Source organism: Lithobates pipiens, unplaced genomic scaffold, assembly GCF_037356315.1.
Source record: "Lithobates pipiens isolate NorthernLeopardFrog02 unplaced genomic scaffold, aLitPip1_a1.2 Scaffold_10, whole genome shotgun sequence".
NCBI classification, from domain to species: domain Eukaryota; kingdom Metazoa; phylum Chordata; class Amphibia; order Anura; family Ranidae; genus Lithobates; species Lithobates pipiens.
In genome coordinates, this window is record NW_027507686.1 from 72,432,321 (window position 1) to 72,455,908 (window position 23,588).

The 23,588-nt window shown below is 43.4% G+C and overlaps 1 protein-coding gene across 1 annotated transcript in view; it reads right to left on the reverse strand.

Annotated features, from left to right (window-relative positions):
* GANAB (glucosidase II alpha subunit) overlaps positions 1-23,588 on the reverse strand; it is an 84,523-nt gene that overhangs the window by 55,218 nt on the left and 5,717 nt on the right. The window contains 1 exon segment of the mRNA XM_077455857.1: positions 4,133-4,231. Coding sequence (XP_077311983.1) covers positions 4,133-4,231 — 99 coding nt within the window.

The following is a 23,588-nucleotide window of genomic DNA, read 5'->3' on the forward strand; positions in this document are numbered from 1 at the left end:
AAACCTATTTCCTTCTTAAAGTTTGCAACCCCCACCATCCACATTGGCTTTATACAAAAAACACTTCAGGCGATTAATGATGCAATCACTTATTCATGACACCTCTGCATTATGATTACCTTCACATACTAATCCGATGGAGTGGATGGATTTGTAATGCCTGCTAGGCTAATACAGAGGGCAAGATCTGGAATACACTTACACAAACATTTAGACACTTTTTTCTCCTCAAAAGCTCCTCTCAGAACAAACCTTTGATTTTTTTTTTTTCCCCTTTCCTCTTCGCACACTCCTGTAAACACCTATGTGTGCAGGGCCACAAAGGCTTGCGTTTTATAGAACTTGCCCTAAATTAAAACATTACCCGCTTTACCCATAGGTAGAGGAACTTCATTAAAATATTCCAAAACTGTTTTTTTTTTACTGCCTGCTGCCATTTTGCTCCTCAACGGAAGAATAAAGCACTTCAAGCTAAGTGCAGAGAGATCACAAGGTTTATAAGCTTAAAAGGTTTCACATTTCTTATTTTTACTGCCTGCCCTTCCTCCTCACACTTAGGCCCGATTCACATCTATGATGTTTTGGTGCTTTTTGCAGATTTGCACTACAGTCTATTTAACATGGTTTCCTATGGAATACGTTCGGTAGTGCAAATCTGCAAAAAGCACAAAAAAAAATGCATAGGTGTGAATCAGGCTTAAGAGCCTGGTACAGATGCATTTCTCTTCAAACAATAAATACAATTTGTAGTGTACATAGATTTGCAAAACAATGGGATAAAGGAATATTCCCGAACTTTGTTTTATCTCATGGCTACTGTGAAATTGTGAATGCATCAATGCAGTGCATGTTCTCAGCTTGCAGAGCTTGGATTCATTGATGAATTGAAGTTTACCAAAAATCTAACTATTGCAGATTATACAGCCTCACGCTACATAAGTAAGCTCCAGTTTATGCTGAATAAACTAAAATTATTAATTTATCTTAAACAGATGTTTTACTTCAAAAGAAAAAAAAAAAAAGCCCACACGATTTATTTATTCTTGATAATTTTCTTTATTTTTTATTTTTATTTAAATAGATTTTTATCCACTATCCATCAAACACCTGTAACTTGTGTTAGCAGTGCCTTCTTTTGCTTTGGGTGCCCGAGGCCTTATAGAAAAACTGTACAAAAAAAAAGTTGTACTTTAAGCAGATCATGTACAAGACCACGCAGCCCGACCTTGTTTTTGAACTTGGTGGTCTGGTTGTTCGTTGTTTCGGCCACATCAAACTTGATGCAGCATCCCTACTGAACATGCACAGTCCAGAAAAGAGAATGGGGATCACGTGCATAGATCCGGATTTTCCTCCCACACCCAGTTTTCATGCAGATGGATAACAGCTGGGTGGGAAGGTTAGCAATTCTCTATACCTTTGCTGATCATTTGTACACCATTTACAAAATGTCTTTGTTGGTCAATAAATCATTCATGTACGGCCCTCTTAAAAGAGAAAACAGAACTCAAAGTGTAGAGTTGATATATTATTGGGAACATTTGGTTTCAAAGTGGTGCGCACTGCATCAAAAAGAGCCAAAATGGTCTCCTATAAATTAGACAGTAATATCAGTAGACAGGGATTTGAGAAACTCAGAACCAGTCTGTGGCCAAAAACTCAAATCGGAAACAGAATCTGCAGGAGAGTGAATGAAATCACGACTATGGCATCTGTTTAGAAAATAAAAGGTACTGGAAGTTGGCTTCAGTTTCAGGGTTTGACATGTTGGGTATTTACTTGGTGCAACCTCAGAAATATTAGAGAGAGAGATATAGAGATGGAGAGATATAGAGATGGAGAGATATAGAGATGGAGAGATATAGAGATGGAGAGATATAGAGATGGAGAGATATAGAGAGAGAGAGATAGAGAGAGAGAGAGAGAGAGAGAGAGAGAGAGAGAGAGAGAGAGAGATGGAGAGAGAGATGGAGAGAGAGAGAGAGAGAGAGAGAGAGAGAGAGAGAGAGAGAGAGATGGAGAGAGAGAGAGAGAGAGAGAGAGAGAGAGAGAGAGAGATGGAGAGAGAGAGAGAGAGAGAGAGAGAGAGAGAGAGATGGAGAGAGAGAGATGGAGAGATAGATATATACATACACACACATCTCTATATATCTATCCGGGGCTCTCCCTCCTAATTGGCTGAGACACAGCAGCGACACCATTGGCTCACGCTGCTGTCAAAGTCAGTTAGTCAATCATGAGAGAAAGGCGGGGGGCCAAATTGTAGCTCCGTCTGCTCCGTCTGAATGAACAAACAGCTGCAGCTTGGCTTGGGTGCACTCGACAGGAGGGAGGGGCCAAGAGCATTTCACAGAACAGGCAAGTGACTTTCTTTAAAAAAAAAATAATAATAATAAAGCAGGAGACCTTTGTATCACTTTAACCACTTCCATACCGCAGGCCGTTATATGACGTTCTCGGCTTTCAGTGGCTATATCTGAATAATGCCTACAGACAACATTTTTTTCAGCCGCCGATTCCCTACACCACAAGAACAATCATAGCAGCTGTTCAGCCACTTGATTGTTCTTACTGGCGCCCCTCCGGTGCTTCTCCGGGCTCGCCATGGCAATCGGCGAGCGGGAGAAGGAGTCAGCAGGCCCCGAAAGGAAGCCATCAAGAAAACAGAGGGACAGACGATCCCCGGCAATCTCTATTACTCCTCGGAGGCCCGGGCGTGAGGTTATAACGTCACGTCCAGGGCAGCAGAAGTAAGCAAAGCCAGGGGACAGGGCAGGAAAACCAGGAGATCCTCCCCCCTCAATCTCAGCCTTTCCAGCCTGAAGGAGAGAGGTGGGGTCTTAGAGACACATACCATTCCTATTACAAGTGATGTTTACATTCCTTGTAATTTATTTATTATTTTTAAAGGGAAAGTTTAAAAATGTAATAAACAATTTTATTTTATTTTTTTAATTAAAGCGCCGCCATCCCTGCAAGCTCTCACGTAGAAGCAAACGCATACGTAAACGATGTTCAAACCACACGAGGTATCACCGTGAACTTTAGAGCGAGAGCAATAATTCTAGCCAAAGACCACCTCTAACTATGTATCCTGTAAAAAATGTTAAAGAGCCACCTATGGAGATCAAGTACCGGTGCCATACCACGAGTGTGCGCAATTTTGTGAGGTATCCATTTACTTGGTGTACCATCTGTCACATTATACAAAAAAATAAAAATAAATTGGGCCTACTGACCACACAAATACCGTGTGACATAAAAAGTTGCAATGACAGCCATATAGAGTAGTATATGTGCTGTGCAGGGGGTGGTCCGGAAGTGGTTAAAGTGGATGTCAACACGAGTCCCAAATTTTGAGCTGGGTACATATATCTGTAGTGTTTGGTTATCCCTCTTTAAAGCACCATGTCCCGTAGCCGACTCCTGCTCCATTCTTACGTTATCAGCCTGATAACTCCTGACATGTTCTCCATCACACATGATAAAAGCAGCCCGTAGTTGTGTTGGGAAGGATGCTGTAAATAGATTAGCAGCACCCTGAACCATTTAACAAACAGATGAAAGTCTATACCTATGAGAACAGGGTGTGCGTCTTTCCTCCAATCTGCTGTCTTGGCTGTATGCCCAGGCTTCACTGCAGTGCTAACCAGGAAGAGAAAATCTCCTAACATGAAGTGCACTTTCTAAACAGTATATAAAAAGATGATGACGACAGCAGAGATACATGGAAAAAAACTTATGTAGGGAGATTTGTTTCATCCCTGTGTATCATCTGAGGCTGTTCACTTAACTGGGTATATATGCGAGTGTTTACATCCACTTTAATCTTTGTGCATTTTTTTACTGGAGTTTTCTCATTTCCTAGACATATGCAGTAATATGCAGTTTATAAAAAACGGATCATTACATTCTCTAGGGTGTTTGCTTTGAGAAAATACATAGTATTGGGGGTTTATGCAGTGTCCAGGGCTAAAATGATTTTTTAAACATGTGCAGGAAACAGCAACGAAAATGTTAAAAGGGATAAAACATGCTAAAATGTGTATGTATTGCATAGATGCTTATGTTCTTTAATTTTATTTTGCTCCAACATACTTTCACCAACAGGTTTCTTGCTATGATCACTGACCTGCAAAATGAGCTCTGTTCACATGTCTTGAAGTTGCTCCTATCAACACTCAGGGCAGGAGTAAGGCAGGCTGACAAAACAAGAGTAAGCTCCAGAAGCCTTCATAAAAAAGAAAAAAATATATATATATAAATATTAGTGCATTTCACTCAGAAAACACAGCAAAGCGAATATAAAATAAAAATACAGGAGAAATTTAAAACCATTCTACAAGCTTTTTCAGATTGCTCGGTTACATGCAATTATAATCACCTAGTGACAAAAGCAACAAACATATTGGTTTCCATGAGGTACTCTACGCTCACAATTTTCTACTACCTTGCTAAGCAACAGTCTCCAGAGATTGGGCATTAATGTCACATGGACGCTGTGACTCCTGCCTCCCATGCACTGGCTTAAAAGATAATTCTCAGGGATTTAAACATTAGCAGGTTTTCTACTAAAAAGAATTATAGAATAGCTGTACTGAATGCTAAATTGGAGCAGGAAAAAAAAAAAAAAAAAAAAAAAAAAAAAAAAACACCCACCACAAAACACCCCCACGTTAATACACGCGCACTAGAAGTTTCATTAAAAAATTTCTAAATAGTTATAGTTCAAGAAACGTACATGAATATCCTCGGATAGAAAGCAACTTCCGATGGTCAGTACAAGAACATGACAGATGGAAGCGCATCTTCGTACCCCAATAAAGACACAAAATCACACAAACAGGAATGAGTGTAATTTCTGCTTAGGTTTGAGGTTATCTTTTAATAAAAGGGTTTTAATTGGCTATAGAGAAGCGCTTCCTTCTCTACTTTTGTTATATAGTAACTCGGCAGCTTTCCCTTTGTTTGAAACGGCTGAATAATTACCTTTTATAAATTTACAAAAACAGTAATAAAAATACAATTAGCGTAAACGCAGCAGACAATAGCAGTTCACCTATTAAACTGCACAAAGCCTGCCTTAGGCTCGGTTCACACAGTACGCGGCACGACTTGCAACGCCGCGACCTGCCGCGACCTCAGCGGCGACTTGCAAAACGACTTCTGTATAGAAGTCAATGCAAGTCGCCCGAAGTCACCGCAAAAGTAGTACAGGAACCTTTTTTCTTGAGTCGCTCCTATTAGAACGGTTCCGTAGTACAGAACGGGGAGCGACTTGTCAGGCGGCGAAGTCGCCCCTGTGTGAACCGAGCCTTAGGGTCGCCTTCCCAGATGCCACATATATGTGCACCGGCTTTTGTGATGGAGTTGCACTCCATAGCATGTTTCAGCACAGAGATCAAATTGTCATGGACAGTTCCTCGTCTCATATCAACAGTCAGAAACTGTCTCCGATCACATGAAGGCTTTGATAGCTTGTGATTGTAAAATCTGTCTCTGTACTCGCTCTACTTTCGGAATGGAGAAAAAGATACATTGTATATTTTTTTTTCTCATACTCTGAAGAGAATATGTGTGCACAAAAGTAAACAAAAGTGTGGGAAAATAAGTGATTAAAATAGCTGGGTCAGGGTCATATCTTGGGTAATGGTTTTTATTTAAAGAGGAAGTAAAGTAAAAGTATAATGTGCTAGTATGCACCGCATACTAGCACATTATGTGACACTTAACTGCAAACAAAGCCCGCATCCATGTTCGTCGTTCTTCCTTCCGAGGCCGCGGACTCCTGCTCTGTGACTGGCTGGAACCGCGTGACATCACTTGCTCACATGAGCCGCCAGTCACTCATGAAGAAACGGCACAGAGGGGCAGTTTCTTCACAGCGCATGCGCCGATGACCTGATCCATGCAAAACACAGTAAATATTTCCTAAACGGTGCAAGTTTAGGAGATATTTATAGTACCTATTAGGTACAACTTCCACAGAGTTTTACAACCTCTTTAAAAATGTGTTAGTATATAAAATATATTATATTTTTTTAACTCACACAGCCATTAATGTCTAAATCACTGGCAACAAAAGTGAGTACACCCCTAAGTAAAAATGTCCAAATTGGGCCCAAAGTGTCAATATTTTGTGTGGCCACCATTATTTCCCAGCACTACCTTAACCTTCTTGAGCATGGCGTTCACCAGAGCTTCACAGGTTGCCACTGAAGTCTTCTTCCACTCCTCCATGATGACATCACAGAGCTGGTGGATGTTAGAGACCTTGAGCTCCTCCACCTTCCGTTTGAGGATGCCCCACAGGTGCTCGATAGAGTTTAGGTCTGGAGACACACTTGGCCAGTCCATCACCTTTGCCTCTTTAGCAAGGCGGTGGTCGTCTTGATGGTGTGTTTGGGGTCATTATGTTGAAATAATGCCCTGTGATTCCGTTTCTGAAGGGAGGGGGGGGATCATGCTTTGCTTCAGTATGTCACAGTACATGTTGGCATTCATGGTTCCCTCAATGAACTGCATCTCCCCAGTGCCGGCAGCCCCAGACCATGACACTCCCACCACCATGCTTGCCAGTAGGCAAGACACACTTGTCTTTGTACTCCATCTAGTTGCCGCCACACAGGCTTGACACCATCTGAACCAAATAAGTTCATCTTGATCTCCTCAGACCACAGGATATGGTTTCAGTAATCCATGTCCTTAGTCTGCTCGTCTTCAGCAAACTGTTTGCGGGCTTTGTGCATCATCTTTAGAAGAGGCTTTCTTAGATGACAGCCATGCAGACCAATTTTATGCAGTGTGCAGCATATGGTCTGAGCACTGACAGGCTGACCGGCTGACCCCCCACCCCTTCAACCTCTGCAGCAGTGCTGGCAGAACTCATATGTCTATTTCCCAAAGAGAATGTCTGGATATGACACAGAGCATGTGCACTCCACTTCTTTGGCGACCACGGCGAGGCCTGTTGAGTTGAACCTGTCCTGTTAAACCGCTGTATGGTCTGTATGGCCACCCTAATGAATCTCAGTATCAGGGTCTTGGCAATGTTCTAATAGCCTAGGCCAGGGATATGCAATTAGCGGACCTCCAACTACAAGTCCCATTATGCCTCTGGGTGTCACTGGTTGTGGCTCTCAGAGTCTTGCTATGCCTCAAGGGAATTTTAGTTCTGCAACAGCTGGAGGTCCGCTAATTGCATATCCCTGGCCTAGGCCATCTTTATGTAGAGCAACAATTATTTTTTCAGATCCTCAAATTTAACACACCTACTCTCCATTCACACCTGAGACCCTGTAACACTAACGAGTTACATGACATTGGGGTGGGAAAATGGCTAATTACGCCCAATTTGGACAATTTCACTTTGGAATGTACTCACTTTTGTTGCCAGCAGTTTAGACATTAATGACTGTGTGTTGAGTTATTTTGGAGGGCACAGCAAATTTACACTGTTATACAAGCTGTACACTCACTACTTTACATTATAGCAAAGTGTAATTTCTTCAGTGTTGTCACATGAAAAGATATAAAAATATTTACAAAAATGTGAGGGGTGTACTCACAGTGAGATACTGTGCATGCCTTTTTTGAATCCGATCCAACCAGATCCCACACTGAGCTGTCAGCCATGGTGTTGCAAGGTATGTATACTACTTTTTTTCTTTACAGGGATAGATAGGTTAGTGTTAGATCGGTGGTGTCTATAGATACAGGGATTTTAGTTTTTACATGTACTTCTACTTTAACCACCTCAATACAGTGCACTTACACCCCCCTTCCTGGCCAGACCAATTTTCAGCTTTCAGCGCTCTCACAGTTTGAATGACAACTACTCAGTCATGCAACACTGTACCCCTATGAAACGTGCATCCTTTTTTTCCACACAAAAATAGAGCAGTCTTTTGATGGTATTTAATCACTAGGGGGTTTTTTTTTGTGCTATAAAAAAAAAAAAAAAAAAAAAAAAAAAACGTAGATTTTGGGAAAACAAAATGCCTTTCTTTGTCATAAAATTTTGCTAATAATTTTTCTTCATACATTTTGGCGAAAATTTATACTGCTACATATCTTTAAGAATAACCCAGATTAGTTATATTATTTGGCCTTTGTGAAGGTTATAAAGTCTACAAACTATGGTGCCAATCACTGAAAATTTATCACATCTGATCAGGCCTTCAGTACATCAGGCGAATCTCGAGTTTTTTTTAAGTTGTAATTTTTCCCACAATTCTTAGCAAAATGAAGATTTTTTACAAGATTCATATTATCAGGTTATTTCTCACACACAGCATATGCATACAACAAATTACACCCCAAAATACATTCTGCTACTCTTCCCGATTATGGTGATACCACACGTGTGACACACTTACACAGTCTGGCCACAGAGGGCCAACATTGAAGTAGCACCTTCAGGCGTTCTATGAGCAAAAATTACACATCTCATTTCATTCCTACTTATCACTCTTTTGAATGTCCTGGAGCACCAGGACAGTGGAATTACCCACAAAATGATCCCATTTTGGAAAGCAAACACCCCAATGTATATTCTATGAGGCATGGGCTGCAAATAGGTACTCGGGTACTCTGATGGCCTGGTAACTGGTACTCAGGTACTATGATGGACTGAGTGACAGGTACTCTTTATTGGGGAGGCAATCAGTGTGTGTGTTGGTGTGTACTGTAAGCGGTAACGATCATGTGCGAGGAGAACCCAGTAGCATCTAGTTACCGTAGTTTGTTGACATTTAGTGCTTGTCTGTGAAAGGATCACAGCCGATCACATGGGTAAACAGCCAGCCAATGGCTATTTACCAGCGTCGGTGACAAACAGTGTTCCCGGGAACACGCTACTGCCACCGCCATGCACATGCAGTGCGCTCGCATGTGCCGTGCACAGTGGGGTAGAACCATCTGTGACTTCATCATGGCCAATCATGTGGTAAACAGCCATGCCCAATGGCTGCTCGCTCACCCACCCACCCCCCCCCCCCCTCGGTGGCGAGCGGCGTCTGACACGCCGCCACCGAAGGAACAGGAATGCGTGCATTCCCTGTTTAAATGGGAGGACGTCATATGACTCCCTCCCACAACGAGAGCCACGCCACCTGGCCGTCATATGATAGCCGGGGGTCGGCAAGCAGGTAAAGGCAGGTGTTTTTTTTTTTTTTATCTTAATGCATTCTATTATGATAAAAAAAAAAAAAAAAAAAAAAAAAACAACACTTCTGTGTGCAGCAGCCCCCCTAATACTTACCTGAGCCCGTATCTCTATCCAACAATGTTGCACGAGTGTCTAAGCTGCCCAGGAACCCCCTCCCCATTGACTGAGACAGCAGCGCTGCATGTTTGGCTGCCACTGCTGTCAATTAAAATCAGTGAGCAAATCAGGAGAGAGAGGGGGCAGGACCATGAAGCAGCTCCATGTCTGAATGGACACAGGGGGCTGTGGCTCGGGTGTCCCCATAGCAAGCTGCTGGCTGTGGGAGCACTTAACAGGAGGGAGGTGCCAGGACCAAAGAAGAGGAGGATCCAGGTTACTATATGGGGAGTGTAGTGAGAACTGCTTCCAATGGGTTGTATACGGTAGGAGATACTCTGTTGGGGGTCTAGGGCTGCTACCTTTCTGAGAATGACAATTTTGCCAATACCTTAAGGAGCACTTGAGTAACTGGAGAGGAGCATTTGGTCTCCAGAAAAACGTCTCACTTGATGTGATTGGATTAAATTACTTGTGCTTTAACTGGTCCCATGGCAACTGCAGATCAGACGTTAAGATGGCAGCTTCCTTGGCTGTAAGAGGGTTTTGTGGTGGAGATTTTTGGATTAATATTTATATCAAGAAGCTTCAAGGCTTCATTTTGAGGACTTTCTAATTAAATGACCATGATAGATAGAGATACATTTTTTTTTTAATTTATCATTGCACACATACATATGGAACAAGTGGTCTTGGAGGCTTGATATGCTCATTTCTGAATTGGTTATATTAGGATTAAAGAGGGATAACTGTTTTAAGGCAGACACGGAGGCACCGAGAGTCTAATGTTTAAAGAGGAGCTGCACCTAAAAAAAAAAAAATATTAAAAGCCAGCAGCTACTAATATTGCAGCTGCTGACTTTTAATAAAATCACACTTACCTGTCCCAGGTTCCAGCGATGTCGGCGGCAGATGACGAGCGATCGCTCGTCTCGCTGCTGCCACCGCCGCCATCCTCTGTCAGGGAATCGGGAAGTGAAACATGACGGCTTCACTGCCCGGTTCCCTACTGCGCATGCGCGAGTCGCGCTGCGCGTCTCTTATGGTCCCCCGCTGTGTCTCTGGGAACTGTGTGTTTCCCAGAACACAACGGGGGGGGGGGGCGGAGCGTCTGCGGGGGTCTGCGGCGGTCTGGCCGGAAGTGGGTGCAGTTACCTGGATTATCCAGGTAACTGCACCCCCCTCCCCCCTGAAAGGTGCCGATTGTGGCACCGGAGGGGGGGAGGGATAAGATTAGCGGAACTTCCCCTTTAGGGTGAAGAACCGCTTTAAGCATGATGGCCAACTGGACTTGGCATTTCAGCCAATCAGGATTCAATGCCACTTCTGAACCAATGAGGTGATCCTGAGTTTTGATTGGTAGGAATGGGTTATTCTAACATAAAAACCATAGCCTTGAGATGCTAAATCTCTCTTAACCTCATGGTCTGTACACAACATGGCCACACGTACAAATGTCTGTATGTGTGTAATGTATACACTTTTCTTTACTTTTTCCCCCAACTTTTTCTATCATAGGATTTTGACTTAATATATTATGAATCTATTGATGGCATGTGTATGACCATTATAACAATATTTTGTATCATTGGTAGCATCTTTGTTTTAAGGTTGTATCATTTATGTTATAGTTGCTAACCTCGGATTAATAAAAGTTTATTTTCTGTACAATAGTAAGTTTAAAGAGGAAGTAAAGGCAATTTTTTTTTTTTTTTTTTTTTTTTTTTTTTTAAACACACCCTGTAAGGCAAAGGCATAATGAGCTAATATGCATTGCATACTAGCTCATTATGAATAAATAAATTTGCTAGCACAAGAAACAAATGGAAGCTGAACTCCAGCTAACATTTTATAAGCAGTTACAGAAAACTGTTTTCTTTCTGGGCTAAAGGTTTTACATGAATAAAAGCTGACCATTTTAAGCACTCATGTCAACAGCAAATGGTTTGTCTCACCCCTCTGACTGCTACATCTGCAACACAGCTTGTTTTGTAAAAAATAAAATAAAAAAATAAAAGACATAAATGGCTAGATCACCAGGCAAAGTAAAGGGAGCCTAAAAAGAAAACAAACACAGCTACCACATCTAAGAACTGGTAAGCTGCAAATATAATATTTGCATTTAATTCCACCTTTAAGCAGATCCATATTATCTTAAAATTTTACTTGGAAAAATAATGAAGTCTTGGCGTGCGTTTGTCCCAAACGCGGCATACAAGGGCATGCTGTATGCGCAAAGCCAGGATTCTGCCATTCACTGCAGGTGAATCTTTCAAGTGCACAGGTTTTAAATCATTCACCAACAGTGAATGTTACATTCACTAAACTTTTTTCACTATAAATGCACAAAGCACATAATATACCTCAAAATGTAACGGAAATCATAGTTGGAGAATTGGAATAATGCTGTAAATCAAAGTTTGATTACTTTAGGCTTTTCGACTATTACTACTTAACCACTTGCCTACCAGGCACTAAACACCCCTTCCGGCCCAGGCCATTTTTCAGCGCTGTCACCCTTTAAATGACAAATTGCACGATCGTGCTACACTGTGCCCAAACAAATTTGTTATTTTTTTTTTCACACAAATACAGCTTTCTTTTGGTGGTATTTTAATTACTGCTGGTTTTTTTTTTTTTTTGTAAAAAACAAACGTTTTGAAAAAAATGTTTAACTTTTTTTCGGTTAGTAAATTTTGAAAAAAAAATGGGAGGGGCAAAATAAATACAACCCAACCCCCCCCCCCCCCCACCCCCCAAGCAGCTGAACACTAAAGGCAAATATAACAAAAACCTCAAAAGCAGTACTAAGGTCCGGCTCACATTGAGGCAACACGACTTACAGCGCGACTGCCTCAGGCAACCTGGACGTCACCGCTGCTGCGACTTGCAAAACGACTTCTGTATAGAAGTTAATGCTAGCCGCCCCCAAAGTCGTACAGGAACCTTTTTACAAGTTGGAGTGACTTGTGTCGCTCCGATTAGAACGGTTCCATTGTACAGAACGGGACGCTACTTTTAGGTGGCCAAGTCCCCTGACAAGTCGTCCCAGTGTGAACCGGCCCTAAATATGTAACAGTGCAAACCAAATTTATACACCGGGTGTATCATACCCCCATGCGTCTATCCAAAATCTATCCCGCTAGAGATCCGCATTGTCCCCGGTGCAAAACGGAGCTGGGGACATATATCCATATGTTCTGGGATTGTGTGCAACTGGTTGATTTCTGGAATGGGATATTTGATCATTTAAATTCCAGGCTAGTGCTGGGTGTCCCCAGGCTTCCTGAGCTAGCTTTGCTGGATATTCAGGCTGATGAGCAAACACCCTACCATACTAAACTCTTGATTTCATATCTCCTTTTTTACGCCAAAAAAGAAATTATCTGTCATTGGTTTTCACCCTCTCCTCCTAGTGTGGCCTTGTGGGAGAAGAAAATAAATAAATAGTGTTCTGCCACTTTACAAACTCACGTCACAATCGAGGCTGCCCGTGGAAGTTCGATAAGGTCTGGCTCCCATGGACCTCTGGATAGTATAGGAGCATTTACCTAAGCCAGGTGGTGTTGTTCTTTCTCTAAGCGTGTTACTGGGATGGAACCTCTGTTAGGATTGTATGTATTCCTAATTGGCTACCTGTATTATATGTAGGAAATGTCACCTTTTCTTTTTGTGTATCCGACTGTGATGTGGGCTACTCCCCTGTCTTTTGTTCTATTATTCTGTACACTTGTCTTTGACAATAAAGCACTCCTGTTTAAAAAAAAAAAAAAATGTAACAGTGAAGCGCTAATAAACATGTTACTAATAACATATAGTATTTAAAGTCCTTTGGAATATAAAGGAAGCAAATGGATGGAAGAGAAAAGTTGATAGTGACATTCTCCTCTGTGGTGGCAAGAATGCTCACAGGTATTCCTATAGTGCAAGCTTAATCAGTGATTCCACCACCAGCTAGCCAAACCGCTCACCTCAGATATCAGACCCCTGAGCTAACTGATGGGTCAAATACGCATTCTCCACTAGCAGTGGTCGTAACTGGAAGTCTGGGTAGGCAGATGGATAGGATGAGATGTCTTGCCACTTTTCACAACCTCACGTTGTTACTCTCGCTTTGCAATCATGGTGCCATAAAATACAGTAAAAAGTATATAGTGCTCACTGTATGGCTAAAACACTTATTAAAATGACAGGTACTCACATACATAGCACTATAACCCTAGTGCTGGGTGAATGGCGTACAGTCTTTCCAGACATAAAACAATAAGGTGGCTGCAGTGACGTTCCAGGGTCCTCCCGCATGCGTATCGTCCTAAACGGGACTTCCTCAGCGATACTAAATTAAGTTTTGTAACCAAGTAATTTTTCACCTTCAATGATGTGCGCTGGTGAGGCGGCACTGATAGGCTGAACTGGTGGGCAATGATGAGGCGCCACTTATGAGCACTGATAAGACACTAATATGCCGCACTTATGGGCACTGAGAAGTGGCACTGATTGCACCAATTGCCAGCACTGACTGGCATCGCTAATCAGCAATGATTGGTGGCACTTATTACACTGTTTTTCACTATTGTAATCAGGGCACTGATGATTAGTGCCCTGATTACATTCCTAAATGTCCCCCTGATCAGCTCTCCTCTCACTGTCAGTGTGAGGCAAGAAGCGCAGGTTACCAGCACTTCCTTGTTTACATGTGATTGGACACAGCCGACCACGTTTAAAGAGCCACGTGCATTTATCTGCACTACATTGTTTCCTGACATTAGTAGCATGTCTGACACCAAAAAGATGATCTGTCTCCATGCTGACACTGGCGGGAACCCCCCCTCCGCAGACTGTTCTGTCATAGATAATTGGAGAGAAGGCCAAAATGGTTAGGAGAAAGCTTGCCTTTTTTAAGTAAAGTAATTTTTCAGCTCCTTTTGCCTTGTTCTGCTGATCATTTTCATATACAGTGATCACTGAAGATAACCCATGCTGCTTTTATCTGCTCAGTTTAAATTCTAAGGCCTCACGTACACTGCTGCTGGTAAACGGACTTTCAGAGGCAGTTGGATGCTTTTTTTCCCCAACTAATCTCACTGATCCAATGTTACCTTATGTGTGTATATACACAGGTTCATTTGATGTCGTTCTTAGGCAGTTGCGTTTAGAGACTTTTCTTTGAAGGCAAAAAAAGACGCCAAGTGCGGCAAAAAAAAGGAGCAACTTGTGTTTCGTTGACAGACGTTTTTAATTTTAAGCCATTTTGGAAAAAAAACGTAAATTTTTTTTCAAACACTTCTAAATGCAAACATAGCAAAACAGATGTTTTAAATGTGAATTAGCGGTCAAGTTAAATCGTTCAGGAGAGGTTGTAAAAACATTCCGCGTACATATAAAAAAAATAAAAAATAAACACTTTTAGGCTTAAACAAACATGTCATACTTGTCGCCTCTGTGCAAATTTTTTGCACAGGGTAGGACCAATCCTCCTTTTCTGGGGTCCCCTGGCAGCACTCCTGACTCCTCATCATCAAGTGTTCCCACAGAGAGCTGCATTCCATGGAGGAACTCGTGCAGGCGTGCTTCCGAGTGCTGCTGCGTCCATTGACACAGAAAGGGCTAGGCCCCGCCCCCGTGTCACTGAATTTAAATTGACAGCAGCGGGAGCCAATGGCTTTGGTTGATATCAATCTATCCAATGCGGACCCGAGGCAGTGGCTGGAGCTGCATAGAATGCATGAAGGTGAAAAACCCCCGAAACTTTACAACTCCTTTAAGGGCTCCCTTGCAACTTGTATGTTTGATGGTAACCATACCACTGTATATAAGCTGCCAGTACTTGTACAGTCTAACTTCTATTTAATAAAATTTCTTTAGGAACATAAATAAACCTTTTGGGCACTGGGGACATACTAACTTGTGATAATTAGTGAAGAGTACGACTAAACCTCTTTCCTTTATCATTCGGCTAAAAATGTATGATTAATAATCCACTATATCTTCAGAACAGAAAAACGCAGGACTCCGCAAGAATTAAAAAAAAAAAATAAAGTTGGTAAGAATCCTTGCAATGTGCTGTACATTGATCACTCACAGGTCCCCCCCCCTCAACAAAAGTGGTTCTAAAGCAGGGCTCGACAAAACCCGGGCGCCAGGTCGCATTGGCGACTAGAAATAGCGACCTCGCGCCTGGGGCAGCACAGCTGCGGGTATCCTGTCTCTGTGGACCCCCCCCAGCGTGATCGCGTCGGGCCGTTCCGCCGGCGGCCGAAAATTTAGGCCGCGGCTTTGAGGCCTTCTGCGGTCCTATGATTCCTTATGGAATCTGGCGTCCTCTTGTGGTCGCCGTTGGTATGACAAACCAGCAATGCTAATGAAGCTTCCTCTGTTTTATATTACCTGCCTCTTCTTCCCTTTATTTAGAACCCCCTAAACATTATATATATTTTTTATTCTAACACCCTAGAGAATAAAATGGTGGTTGTTGCAATACTGTCTGTCACACCGTATTTGTGCAGCGGACTTACAAGCGCACTTTTGTTGGGAAAAATAATTTAGTTAATAAAAAAACAAAACAGTAAAGTTAGCCCAATTATTTTTTATATTGTGAAAGATAATGTTACGCCGAGTAAATTGATACCCAACATGTCACGCTTCAAAATTGCACCCGCTCATGGAATGGCGACAAACTTTTACCCTTTAAAATCTCCATAGGCGACGTTTAAAAAATTCTACAGGTTGCACGTTTTGAGTTACAGAGGAGGTCTGGGGCTAGAATTATTGCTCTCGCTCTACCGATCACGGCGCTACCTCCTATGTGTGGTTCGAACACCGATTTTATATGCGGGCAGGACAGGGCGCGTTTAAAAATTATTATTTTTTCTGCTTATTTTAACTTTTTTTTTTTCCACTGTTCTTTTAAAAAAAAATGTTGTGTCACTTTTATTATTACAAGGAATGTAAAAATCCCTTGTAATAGAAAAAGCATGACAGGTCCTCTTAAATATGAGATCTGGGGCCAGAGAGACCTCGGATCTCATATTTACACTAAAATGCAATTGAAAAAAATAAATAAAATGTCCCTCTAAGAGCTATGGGCAATGACTTGGAGACGGGGGGGGGGGGCGGCGACGGCGCTGCTATCTTCCCCTCACTCGTCTCCATGTCAGGCCAGGGACAGGTCCGGATCGCCGTCACGGACCTGGCTCCTAACTTTTTAAGCTGGCTCCTAGATTCCAAGCAAATTTGTCAACCCCTGTTCTAAAGTCACATGTATTAAGCTACTTTTTGTTTAAGGTCCCTGTTCAGTGCAGTGTGTGTATTTTCCTAAAATTATAATGCCAAATAACTTCTTTGCAGAGCCCCGCTGTGCCGTCATGTGCCCTCCCTTTGCTTCCCTTCCCTTCCCGAGTATGAACAGTGGGAGGGGCTATGACCCTCTGATTAATGCAAGCTAGCATAAGGAGGTCACATGTCTGCTCTGCAAAGAAGGTATTAAAGCGGAGTTCCACCCAAAAATTGAACTTCCGGTTTAAGGGACGTGACCCCCTAAATATGCCACATTTGGCAAGTATTTTTTTTTGGGGGGGAGCCAGTACCCTCTTTTCAAACTCAGAGATTCCACGCTCCCACTTCCTCCCAGAGCACCGCAAGGGAGATCACCTCTCCCTCTTGGCAATCATCTGGGGCACATCACAGGTCCCAGATGATTGCCCGGCCAGTGGCGTGGCCCACATTTAAAATATCAACGGCGCAGAGAGCGGGGGGGGGTCTGGAGTTGAGCGGGGCTTCGCTCCCCCTGCATTGCTGGACCGAGACAGGTAAGTGTCTATTTATTAAAAGTCAGCAGCTGCAGTATTTGTAGCTGCTGACTTATTTTTTTTTAGCAGCACTCCGCTTTAACATTACGATTTTAAGAAAACACACTGTACAGAACAGGGACCTAAAACAGAGAGGATCAAAGTAATGAATACGTGTTTCTTTACATTACAAATACTGGAGCAGATTTGCTCACACACAGATTACAGGGGAGACAGGAGCGTAAACTGATGACGCTAATGGATCAGCAGCCATGATAAACGTTTTCAGTTTACAGAGGGGAAGACAGGATCAGCCAGGTATTGTACAACATAGAAAGGGACAATTGACATGGCAAAAGTACTGCCCTATAACTTGTCCCTTAAAAGGGACAGAAGCTATTTTTTTGGGTTACAACCACTAAAATGTTACCTTATTTACAAACCACAACGAACGTTCACTTTCACAAGCAGACACTCTCTGATCCTTTTGTTAATTAACACCGGTATATTGGTCTAATAAGGGTTTGTTTGTATTTTCCTTATGATTACACAAGCAATTTCATGAGCAAAAAAACTTACACTGTATGAACATACTCAGTTAATAATAAACCTCGGAAGTACAAGATGTTGGGCAACCTCTGCTCAGCTTATTCTTTTATAGCACAGGGTTCTGCCAGCGATATTAACAACCAAGTGATTGTTCTACCTTCTGTAGTTGGTAATGTAGAAAAATGTAATGGCTTTATGGCTGGTGGCAATATCCGTGGATCTTTGTACATAGGATATAATCCCACTGTTTAAGAGATTTCCTACATACTACACCTTTATAACCCTATCTTCCCTTCGTGCTAAACAGGATATCGAATGGCTTCTACAGACACCAGTTTCCAAACCACAAATAAAAAAAATAAAAAAAAAAACACGTAAGTTTAGACAAAAGTATGACATCACCACATTAGCTTGGGCTTGTTATCGGACATCCCCATGTACGTAAAGCTCTCTCCATAACTTCCCGTCTTTTGCCACAGTAAAATCAGACATGCTATTTATGCCACACTTGGTAAAAAGTAACTTTTCAAAGATTGGGGTGTCATTGTTTAACCACTTAATAACCGCCCTATAGCCGAATGACGGCTTTAGGGCGGTTTCTTAACTGTGGGAGGCCGTCATATGACGTCCTCCCAGAATTCCGCTCTCGCGCGCCCCCCTGGGGCGCGCACTCGAGAGCATCCGTGACCGCCGGGTCCACAGGACCCGGCGCATCACGGTAAACGGTAAACGGCCGCTCGTCGCGGCCGTTTACCACGTGATCGCTCAGTCAAATGACGGAGTGATCACTTGTAAACAAACCGGCGTCATGTTATGACGCCGGTTCCTCCCTCCCCCTCTCTGTACCGATCGGAACAGCGGAGGGGGAGGAGATCGGTGTCAGCAGCGATGTGGGCTGCATCTGCAGTGCCCACATCGCTGCTCACCGAAAATAAACCCCTCAATTCCCTGCAATAGTCTGCCATTACTCTGCAACACCCGCCAATGCCCTGCAACGCCGTGCAACACCCGCCAATACCGTGCAACACCCGCCAATACCGTGCAACACCCGCCAATACCGTGCAACACCCGCCAATACCGTGCAACACCCGCCAATACCGTGCAACACCCGCCAATACCGTGCAACACCCGCCAATACCGTGCAACACCCGCCAATACCGTGCAACACTCTGCAATGCTCTGCAACACCCTCCAATATCCTGCAATGCTCTGCAACGCAATACTCTGCAACGCCATACTCTGAGATACCCAGCCATACCCAGCCATAGTCGGTGATACCCTGCAATACCCAGCCATAGACACCCCCCCCCTCCGGTGCTTCTACCGACTCGCCAATACTATCAAATCCAGAATCTTTTTTTTTTTTTTTTTTTTTTCAGGCTTCCCAGCTTAGAGGTGAGATGCGGGGTCTTATTGACCCCACATCTCACTGTAAAGAGGACCTGTCATGCCATATTCCTATTACAAGGGATGTTTACATTCCTTGTAACAGGAATAAAAGTGATCAAAAAATTTATTTTTGGGGAAAAAAAATGTCAAACTAAAATAAATAAAGTAAAATGAACAATAAATTTTTTTTTTTTTTTTTTTAAAGCGCCCCTGTCCCCATGTGCTCGCATGCAGAAGCGAACGCATACGCAAGTCCCGCCCACATATGAAAACGGTGTTCAAACCACACATGTGAGGTATCGCTGCGTACGTTGGAGTGAGAGCAATAATTCTAGCCCTAGACCTCCTCTGTAACTCAAAACAACCAGTAAAAAAATTAAATCGTCGCCTATGGGGATTTTTAAGTAGCGACGTTTGGCGCCATTCCACGAGCCTGTGCAATTTTGAAGAGTGACATGTTAGGTATCGATTTACTCGGTGTAACTTCATCTTTCACATTATGCAAAAATTGGGCTAACTTTACTGTGTTTTTTTTTTTTTTTTTTTTTTTTTTTTTTTTAAGCACAAAACAGTTTTTTTTCCAAAAAAAAAGCATTCGAAAAATTGCTGCGCAAATACCGTGCGAGATAAAAAGTTGCAACGACCACCATTGTATTCTCCAGGGTGTTTGCTAAAAAAAACATATATAATGTTTTGGGATTCGATGTAATTTTCTAGCAAATAAATGATGATTTTTACATGTAGGAGAGAAAATGTCAGAATTGTCCTGGGTGCTCCAGAACGCCTGATGGCGCTCCCTGCATGTTGGGCCTCTGTATGTGGCCGCACTGTGTAAGTCTCACACATGTGGTATCGCCGTACACGGGAGTAATAGCAGAATGTGTTTTGGGGTGTAATTTGTGGTATGCATATGCTGTGTGAGAAATAAACTGATAATATGACAATTTTGTGAAAAAAAAAAAAAAGTAAAAAAAAATCTTGATTTTGCAAAGAATTGTGGGAAAAAATGACAACTTCAAAAAACTCATCATGCCTCTTACTAAATACCTTGGAATGTCTTCTTTCCAAAAAGGGGTCATTTGGGGGGTATTTGTACTTTTCTGGCATGTTAGGGTCTCAAGAATTGAAATAGGCCGTCAGTACTTCAGGTGTGATCAATTTTCAGATATTGGCACCATAGCTTGTGGACTCTATAACTTTCACAAAGACCAAATAATATCCACCAATTTGTACTTATTTTTACCAAAGATATGTAGTAGTATAAATTTTGGCCAAAATTTATGAAGAAAAAATTACTAATCTGCTAAATTTTATAACAGAAATGAAGAAAAATTCATTTTTTTACAGAATTTTCTGTATTTTTTCTTTTATAGCACAAAAAATAAAAAACCCAGCGGTGATTAAATACCACCAAAAGAAAGCTCCATTTGTGTGAAAAAAAGGACAACAATTTCATATAGGTCCAGTGTTGCATGACTGAGTAATTGTCATTCAAAATGTGAGAGCACCGAAAGCTGAAAATTGGTCTGGTTATTAAGGGTGTTTAAGTGCCCAGTGGTCAAGTGGTTAAGCCAGGAAAAAGCAGCTGCATGAGGAGAGATGAAGGAAGTGCCTACGTCACTTCCTTGTGTTGTTCTGCACTGCTGTATTGAACTATAACTCCCATCATGCAACAGAACAGGAGTCTGGCCTATCAATCATTGGTCAGATTAGTGGAGGGAGTAGACCAGGATTCTGAAATGGGGTCATCCCACTACAGCCTGCCCCAATGTAATTACATTGCTGCCAGTAAAAATAACTACAGACATGGTGGCCACTGGTCACGACATACAAAACAAAAAAAGAAGGGGGACACAATATTCTCATTCATAGTTGCTGCATTATTACATTCACAGTGTTTGCAATAGGTAAGGCATAACCATTATAAGCACACATAAAAGCTCCTTTCCAGAGCTCAGCTTTAACATATTACAAAACATCTGAAATAATGTGAGATTTTCTGCTTGGTCCAGGCAGAGATGCTGTTCACGCTAGTGCAAGATTGCTGTATCATTCTGGAACGCATTTCACAACAGCAGTATTGCCATAATAACAGAAGGTCAGCACTGCCTTTCATTTTTCTAGCACACTTAGGCTTCATGCACACGAGACGCAGATGCAAACGCTGCTGGACACATGTTGAAACCGGCGTTTAGAAACGCGCGTTTTGCCGCGATTTTTACCGCGTTTTACCGCATTTGCGTCTAGAAGCGTTTAGTTAAGCTAACATCAAAGACCCTCCCCAGCTCAAAAATTTACTATTTCAGCAATTTTGTGAGACCAGAGTGAGTAGCAGCAGCTGTGAGAGCTGCAGTGTACTTGTATTTAGCGTGTCACTTGCCACGGCACCTGCCACAAGTTGTGGATTGTCCACTTGCCACGTGACTTGCCACATCACCTGCCACATCACTTGCCACAAGTTTTGGATTGTCCACTTGCCACGTCACTTGCGACAAGTTGGGGATTGTCCACTTGCCACATCACCTGCCACGTCACCTGTCACAAGTTGTGGATTGTCCACTTGCCACATCACTTGCCATCTGCCATGTCACTTGCCACAAGCTGTGGATTGTCCACCTGCCACGTCACCTGCCACGTCACCTGCCACGTCACCTGCCACAAGTTTTGGATTGTCCACTTGCCACGTCACTTGCCACGTCAGCTGCCACGTCACTTGCCACAAGATGTGGATTGTCCACTTGCCACGTCACCTGCCACGTCACCTGCCACAAGTTTTGGATTGTCCACTTGCCACGTCAGCTGCCACGTCACTTGCCACAAGATGTGGATTGTCCACTTGTCACATCACCTGCCACATCACTTGCCACATCACCTGCCACAAGTTGTGGATTGTCCACTTGCCACGAGATGTGGATTGTCCACTTGCCACGTCACCTGCCACAAGTTTTGGATTGTACACTTGCCACGTCAGCTGCCACGTCACTTGCCACAAGATGTGGATTGTCCACTTGTCACATCACCTGCCACATCACCTGCCACATCACTTTCCACATCACCTGCCACAAGTTGTGGATTGTCCACTTGCCACATCACCTGCCACATCACTTGCCATGTCATCTGCCACAAGTTGTGGATTGCCCAACTGCCACGTTACCTGCCACAAGTTGTGGATTTTCCACTTGCCACGTGACTTGCCACATCACTTGCCACGTCACCTGCCACAAGTTTTGGATTGTCCACTTGCCACAAGTTGGGGATTGTCCACTTGCCACATCACCTGCCATCTGCCATGTCACTTGCCACAAGCTGTGGATTGTCCACCTGCCACAAGTTTTGGATTGTCCACTTGCCACGTCACTTGCCACGTCAGCTGCCACGTCACCTGCCACGTCACCTGCCACGTCACCTGCCACGTCACCTGCCACGTCACCTGCCACGTCACCTGCCACGTCACCTGCCACGTCACCTGCCACGTCAGCTGCCACGTCACCTGCCACGTCACCTGCCACAAGTTGTGGATTGTCCACTTGCCACGTCACTTGCCACATCACCTGCCACGTCACTTGCCACGAGATGTGGATTTTGTCCACCTGCCACGTCACCTGCCACGTCACCTGCCACAAGTTTTGGATTGTCCACTTGCCACGTCACTTGCCACGTCAGCTGCCACGTCAGCTGCCACGTCAGCTGCCACGTCACTTGCCACAAGATGTGGATTGTCAACATGTCACATCACCTGCCACAAGTTTTGGATTGTCCACTTGCCACGTCACTTGCCACGTCACCTGCCACGAGATGTGGATTGTCCACTTGCCACGTCACCTGCCACGTCACCTGCCACAAGTTGTGGATTGTCCACTTGCCACATCACCTGCCACAAGATGTGGATTGTCCACTTTCCACGTCACCTGCCATGCCACCTGCCACAAGTTGTGGATTGTCCACTTGCCACGTCACCAGCCACATCACCTGCCACAAGTTGTGGATTGTCCACTTGCCACACCACTTTCCACGTCACCAGCCACATCACCTGCCACAAGTTGTGGATTGTCCACTTGCCACATCACTTTCCACGTCACCTGCCACAAGTTGTGGATTGTCCACTTGCCACGTCCCTTGCCACGTCACCTGCCACAAGTGGATTGTCCACTTGCCACATCACCTGCCACAAGTTGTGGATTGTCCACTTGCCACGTCACCTGACACAAGTTGTGGATTGTCCACTCGCCACGTCACTTGCCACATCCCCTGCCACAAGTGGATTGTCCACTTGCCACGTCACTTGCCACATCACCTGCCACAAGTTATGGATTGTCCACTTGCCACGTCACATGCCAGTCACCTGCCACAAGTTGTTGATTTTCCACTTGCCACGTCACCTGCCAGGTCACTTGCCACGTCACCTGCCACAAGTTGTGGATTGTCCACTTTCCACGTCACTTGCCACAAGTTGTGGATTGTCCACTTTCCACGTCACTTGCCACAAGTTGTGGATTGTCCACTTGCCAGATCACTTGCCACCTGCCATGTCACTTGCCACAAGTTGTGGATTGTCCACTTGCAATTGCAATTGTTTAAAATATTTTTCTAATGGTTTT